At 50.6% G+C, this 7,207-nt stretch overlaps 1 protein-coding gene across 1 annotated transcript; it reads left to right on the top strand.

Annotated features, from left to right (window-relative positions):
* Positions 1-646: 646 nt before the first annotated feature.
* On the top strand, positions 647-4,081 carry LOC121858576 (vesicular glutamate transporter 3-like). The gene is made up of 5 exons (XM_042355065.1): positions 647-817; positions 913-1,031; positions 1,406-1,573; positions 1,722-1,991; positions 4,064-4,081. Exons 1-5 carry the CDS (start codon positions 757-759, stop codon positions 4,079-4,081), a joined length of 636 nt encoding a protein of 211 aa, XP_042210999.1. The 5' UTR covers positions 647-756.
* The last annotated feature ends 3,126 nt before the right edge of the window (positions 4,082-7,207 follow it).

The raw sequence follows: 7,207 nt of genomic DNA, 5'->3' as shown, positions 1-7,207 counted from the left end.
CGGTGGTAGTAGTTGGACGGTGGTGGCGGTGGTAGCTAGAATGGTGGTAGTTGTGGTGGTAGTGGTAAGTGGGATGGCTGTACAGGTAGCTGAGATGAAATTGAGGGTAGATAAGATGGTAGTGGAGGTAGACTGGGTTAGGTGTAGTGTAAAAGGTTGAGTAAGGAATTAACAGAGAGAGAGATCATGGTGGGTGAGGAAGGGTGGGGGAGGGAGGGAGGGAGGGAGGGAGGAGGGAGGGAGGGAAGACACATCAATATTGCATTGTGTTGGTGAACGTGTGTGGGACAAAGCCGGGCTCGTTGGCTCCCAGAGGGCCGCTTTCCTGCCCGCCTTCCCCTCCCGTCCGTGCCCCCCTCCCGTCCGTGCCCCCTCCCATCCGTGCCCCCTCCCGTCCATGCCCCTTCCCGTCCGTGCCCCCCCTCGTCTATTCCAATTCCCGTCCATGTTACTTCCCCTCCATTACGCTGTCTCACCTTGTCTTAGTCCTCCATCACATTCCCTCCACCCCTACCCAAGCCTCCTTCCACCCTCACGTCTCCTTCCTCCACCCCCCTCACTTTTCCTTCTTCCTTACACCACCCTCCCTCTCTCTTTTAAACACCCTCTTCCTCCTCCGTCTAACACTGTCTCTCCCTCAAGGGTGTGACGTACCCTGCGTGTCACGGCATCTGGAGGAACTGGGCACCGCCGCTGGAGAGGTCGAGGCTCGCTACCTTGGCCTTATGTGGTAGCTACGCGGGCGCCGTCGTGGGTATGCCTGTCTCTGCCTGGCTCACGGAGGGAATAGGTTGGCCCGCACCCTTCTACTTCTTCGGTAAGTTGAGGCTCTGTGATTATTACTGTAGGTGGTTGTGACTGTTATATAAACAAGGGGTTGGGGTCAATCACTAACACCTTCAACACACACAGGTATGGTTGGTGTCACGTGGGGGTTCTTCTGGTACTGGTTGGCGTTTGAGAAGCCAGCGACCCATCCCACCATCAGCGCCAGAGAGCAGCAGTACATTGAGGAGAGTCTCGGTAAACAGGTAAGGCCTCAGCATAGCTAACTGTTGACACCCCCATGAGTAGGTGTGCTTCTGTATATGAACGATGTTGGCTGATTTTTTAGGTAGGTTTTAATCTAAGCGTTTTACTAATGTTGCGTTTACCAATGTTTTTTTTTTTGGCATCTCAATCAAGTCATTTATGATGTTTGGTTATTATTGACGAGGTCATTCTCCAAGAGGGAATTATTTAATGAGACATTCTTCCCGAGTAGAAAAAACACAACCAAGTTTTTTTTTATGAAGATTTATATATTAAAAGTTGGTGTGTCGATTTAATTTAGTTACGTTAGGTTTAGGTTGAGTGAATAGGATAACACGACTGACCTGCCCCTCTACCACCACCACCACCATAGCGGTTTAAGCAGCCCACATTCTCCACGACACCCTGGAGAGCGTTCGCCACCTCGATGCCAGTGTGGGCGATCGTCGTGGCCAACATCGCCCGTTCGTGGACCTTCTACCTCCTCATCATCTCACAACCTCAGTACTTCAAGGAGGTCTTCGAATACGATATAGCCAAGGTTCGTCGCCTGGGGGTAGATTCTAATTTCATCTCTGTTTTTTTATTCTGTGGGTCATCTGGGGGGTCATGTGAGGTCATCTTCAGTCCTACTTGCCTTATCACGTCGTCCCTCCTTCCTTCCCTCCCTTCCCTCCTTCCTTCCACAGAGCGGGACCATCTCGGCCTTGCCTCACCTGGTCATGGCCATCATAGTGCCGTTCGGGGGTCAACTTGCCGACTACTTCCGTAAGAACAAAATCATGTCAACGACGACTGTGAGGAAGCTGTTCAACTGTGGCGGCTTCGGGATGGAGGCGATATTCCTGATGGTGACCGCCTTCAGTAGAGACACCAGGGTCGCCATTACCTCCCTCACCATCGCTGTTGGCTTCTCCGGCTTTGCTATATCAGGTAAAGTGAGTTTGAATTCACTAGGTGTATTCTTCCTTCCTTCCTTCCTTCCTTCCTTTAACACTGCCCACAATTCCGACTCTCACTCCGTCCCACTACTCCCTCCCTTTCAACCCTCCCTCCCTCCCTCCCTCCCTCCCTCCCTCCCTCCAACTCTCACCCTCCTCCACCCTCCTTTTACCCTTCATCATCCTCTCTCTCTCTCTCTCTCTCTCTCTCTCTCTCTCTCTGGAGAAATGGAGGGGAGAGGAACGGTGAGAGTGAGGGTAGGGAGAGTGAGAGTGAGTGTGGGAGTTAGTGAAGAGAATGGGTGGAAAGTGATGGGTGTGTGTGTGCTGAGGGAGAGTAGGGTGAGGGAGAATACAGTGAGGGAGAGTAAGATGAGGGAGAATAGGGGGGCAAGGGAGATTAGGTTATGAGAAGGCTGAGCAATAATCTCCCCGGGACATCACCTTAAGATCCTAACACTCACTCCCTACTTTCCCCCTTACCCTCTCCTCTCCCCCCCCCTCCTCTTTCCTCTTTTCTCTTACCTCTCCCTTCGAATCAGTGTGTTAGCTCCATCGAATGACATCTCTTCCTTCTTCCTCCCTTCCTCTTGATCTACCTTCCTCCTTCTCCATTTGACCAATTTCTCTTCCTCCTCCCCCTTCTCTTCCTCCCGCCCCTCTCCTTCCTCCCCTTCTTCTTCCTCCTTCCCCTCCTCTTCTCTCTTCTCCTTCTCTTCCTCCCCCCATCCTCCTCCTCCCTTCCTCTTCCTCCACCATCCCCTCTTCTCCCCCATCCTCCTCCTCCTTCCTCTTCCTCTGCATCCTCTTCCTCCTCCCCCCTCCTCCTCCCCCTCATCTTCCTCCCACTCATCCTCCTGTAGACAATACTGGTGAAAAGTAAGAACTGGGGCCTATTAAGACTGGGGCCTACTGGGGTGGGGCCTACTAGAACTGTTGGCCTATTAGAACTAGGGCCTACTAGAATTAGGGACTAATAGAACAGAGTGCCTACTAGGACTGAGGTTTATAAGCCTCGGGTAGTTAACTGTGAGCAGCGACGTTGGTTGGTTAAGAGAACAGCGGGTTAATGGTCTGACTGCCTGTCTTATCAGCTGTGACATCCAGTCTTTGAGAGTGGGAACAGAGAGGGGGGGGAAGGAGGTGAGGAGGGTGGTAGGGGAGGTAGTGAAGAATGACAAGGGGAGATGAGGGAGAATAGTGAAGGGAGTTATAAGGGGAGATGAGGGGAGGTGACGAGTGAGGTAAGGACAGAGGAAGAGAGAGAGGTGAGGGGAGGCGAGGGGAGACTTTTAGGAGGAGTTGAGAGGAGATGACAAGGATAGGTGAGGGGAGGTGACAGAGGGAGATGGGGGGGAAATGAAGAGGGAGGGAAATGATGATGAGGGGAGAGGAAGAGGAGAGGAGGAAGAGAGGTAAGGACAAAAGAGGTGGAGGAGGAGACGAGGGAAAGACGTGGTGCTGGGAGAAGGGGAGAAAGGAACAGAGGGAAGAGGGGATGGGATAGAGGGGAGATAAAGACACACAGAGAGGGATCAGTACTTAGAAGAGAAAGCGATAAATAAAGAAAACGATGATGATTAGGGGAAACGAGAGAAGAAGGAGAGGATAAAAGAACAAATTAAGGAAAAGGAGAAAGAGAAAGGGGAGGTTGGGAAGGAGATAATTAGGTGAGAGAGAGAGAAGGGGATGAAACAAGGGGAGAGAAAAGGGAAAAGACAAGAGATTGTAGAGGAGAGAAAGGAAGAAAAGGGATAAGAATGATAACAAGATTGAAGAAGGAACGCAAGAAATAGCAACTAGCGGGAAGGAAGAAAACAAAAGAGAAGATGAAAGATACAAATCAAAATATAAGGAAGAGGAAGAGAAGAAAAGAGAGGAGGAGGAGGAGAGGAGAGAGAGAGAGGGGGAGGGAGGGGAGGTGGTCAGGTCAGCAAATCCATGAGAGGAGAAACGTGACCTCTTGTTGGAGGGGGAGGAGGGGGGTACACTACCTTGACTTACCCTCCTCTAAAAAGATGTTGATTCCCATTTTCTAAGAGGTCGTCAATTCCCATTTTCTATAAGGCTGATTATTCCCCATTTTCTAGGAGGATGAAGACGTGTGATAATAAAGATCAAGAGGTTTGGGGAAAATTTCCAATAATGGGTTGGAAAGTGATCCAAAGTTTTGTAATCAAGGAGTTAATTCCCTCCCTGCCACTCCACCCATTCTGCCACTCACCCACCTTACCACCCCACCCACCTTGCCACCCCATCCACCCCTGCCCACCCCATCACCCCTGCCACCCGACCCACCTTGCCCTCCACCCACCCTGCCACCCCCCACCCACCTTGCCCTCCACCCACCATGCACCCCACATCCCACCCTGCACCACCCCATCCACCCTGCCCACCCCATCACCTCACCCACCCCATCACCCCTCACCCACCCCATCCACCCCTGCCACCCCCATCACCCTGCCACCCCATCCCACCCTACCCCCATCCACCCTGCCACCCCATCCACCCTGCCACCCCATCCACCCTGCCACCCCATCCACCCTGCCACCCCATCTACCCTGCCACCCCATCCACCCTGCCACCCTACCCACCCTGCTATAGAAATAAGACAATTTATCTTAAACTGTCTTAGTTGAGCTATGTACGATACAAAGGTGCAGAATTCTCAAAGATTCTTACGTTAAAATTTCTATCCTAAGTTTAGAGATATTACAGAGCGTCTTCTCTTTCACACTGAAGCTACGTGGATGGATTCTCAAAGGCCCGTACGTTAAATTGTCCCTGTGTATGATGGGGGAAGAGCAGTCAACGATGAAATGACATAAACGAAAGATTGAGTGTGTTAAATTGGTGGTAATGGGGGTGTCATTGTGTTAAATTGGTGGTAATGGGGGTGTCATTGTGTTAAATTGGTGGTAATGGGGGTGTCAGTGTGTTAAATTGATGGTAATGGGGGTGTCAGTGTGTTAAATTGGTGGTAATGGGGGTGTCAGTGTGTTAAATTGGTGGTAATGGGGGTGTCAGTGTGTTAAATTGGGACTACCATCAATAATATACTGTATATAATAGAGAAAGGAAGCCTGTGTTATAAATTGGGAGTTAACACCAACAGTAAAAATAGGGACGTCGATAAAACGAAATTCTCCATTAAGTCATATCGATACGTCTCTAAATCCAATTACAACTCCCGGTAATCAAATCTGTCCTCCTCCTAATAGCAATATTCACAGCGGCAAATCCGGACACAGGGAAATTTGCCAAGTTTCCGAACATTCAAATACCGGATATTCGAATGTGGGGAAACTCCGATTCTTTGATATTTTGATGTTTAGAAGGTCCCGAATATTACAGTGAATGTTGATGGTTGTATGTGGGAGCTTCATCATTCTGAAATCTGAAGTCGATAACGTAGCACACATAAAGGTGTTCGTATTGAGCCTTCAAGACCTTTCAAATGGCCCCCTTCCCCTTCCTTACCCTTCTTCTTGCCCCTACCCCTTCCCCTTCCTCTTCTTCTTGCCCTCCTTTCCCTTCCTCTTCTTCTTGCCCCTCCCCCTTCCCCTTCACTCTCATTCGTGCCCATTTCCATCCCTCTCCTTCTTTCCCTTCCCCCTCCTTCTCATTTTTGTCCCTCCCCCTCCCTCTTCTTCTTGCCCTTCCCTTCCCTTTCTTTCTTTTCACTCCCTCCCCTTTTCCCCTCTATCACCCTCCATCCCTCTTCTTCCTACCCCCTTACCCCTTCTTCCCTTCTTCCCTTCATTCACCTGTCTGAGTTCTGTCTCCCCGTTCTACCCACCCTTCCTTTCCTTTTCCTTCCATCCCTCACTCTCCCTTTTCTTCCCTCCCTCCCTAACCTTCCTTCACCCTTCTCTACTCCCTAAAAACTATTCACAGACAACAACAACAACAGCAAACTAGGAGGGAAGGAGAGAGGTAGAAGAGGATAGGAGAGGGAAATGGGAGGGGAGAGGGAGGGGGAGAAAGGGAGGGAGGTGGGAGAGAAGAGGGAGGTGGGGAGGAGGGAAGGTGGGAGGAGAGAGGAAGAAAAGGAGGGTAGGAGGAGAGAGGATAGAAAAATAGAAGGAGAGAGGGAAATGAGAGAGGGAGGTAAGGAAAGGGGAGTGTGGCGCCTCCCTTAATGTTCAAACTAAGAAAACTCACATCATTGAAGGCTTGAAATTCCATCATCGATTAACTTGTACTCTCGCTTGATTAAGAGTCTTTTGTACAGGAGCTGTGTGGTGTTCCGGCCCATTGGTTGGTGGCGGCAGTTCTCTTTATTACCGGGAGATTACTGCCCTCTGTATCCTGGTGTGAGCTGTTGTCTTGGTGTGGTGGAGGGGACGGAGGGAGGGAGGGTTATGTTGTGGTGTGTGGTTGTTGTGGTGGGAAGGTGGTAGGGTTGTGGTTATGGTTGACTGTTAAAAGTTATCGATGAAGAAAGGATAAAAAGAAAAGTCAATGAAATGGACGATCAGGGAGTCGCTTGGAGGAGGAGAGAATTGGGTGGAGGAGGAGGGAGGAGGAGGGAGGTGGAGCAGGAAAGGGGTGGATGGAGGAGGAGGAGGTGGAGGAGAAATTGGATGGAGGAGGAGGAAGAGAGGAGATGGAGGAGGAAAGGGGTGGATGGAGAAGGAGGAGGAGAGGAGGTGGAGGAGGAGAGGAGGTGGAGGAGGTAAGGGATGGATGGAGGAGGAGGAGGATGGAGGAGAGTGGAAGGCTGGAGAAAGGATAGTGAGTGGCTGAACTATTCTGTTAATTAAGAATAGTGTCTGGATAGTTAGGCCTTAATGGTTATATTGTTGTTGTTGTTGCTATTTTTGTTTATGTTAATGTTGTTGTTTTGGTTAGGTTAGTTTTTTTCATTTGTTTGTTTGGCAATAATATATATATATATAAGGGAGGAGGGAGGGAGGAGGAAGGAAGGAAGAATGTGGGAGCAGGAGGGAGGAGAGAGAAGAAAAGAAAGAGAAGAGGAAGTAGAAGGGAGGAAGGAAGGAGGAGAGGGGGAAGGGAGGGAAGGGGAGGAGAGGGGGAAGGGAGGGAAGGGGAGGAAAGGGGGAAGGGAGGGAAGAGGAAGGAAAGATGTAGGGCAGGAGGGGAGAGGAGAGAGAAAGAAGAGAGAAGGGATGGGTAAGAGGGGAGGGGAGGGAGGAGAGGGGGAAGGGAGGGAATGGGAGGGAAGGAGTGGAGAGGGGAGGGGAGGGAAGGACGCTGGGGTGAAATCCATT

This window comes from Homarus americanus, unplaced genomic scaffold (genome assembly GCF_018991925.1).
Source record: "Homarus americanus isolate GMGI-L3 unplaced genomic scaffold, GMGI_Hamer_2.0 scaffold74, whole genome shotgun sequence".
Lineage (NCBI taxonomy): Eukaryota > Metazoa > Arthropoda > Malacostraca > Decapoda > Nephropidae > Homarus > Homarus americanus.
This window is presented reverse-complemented; position numbering and strand designations above follow the sequence as displayed.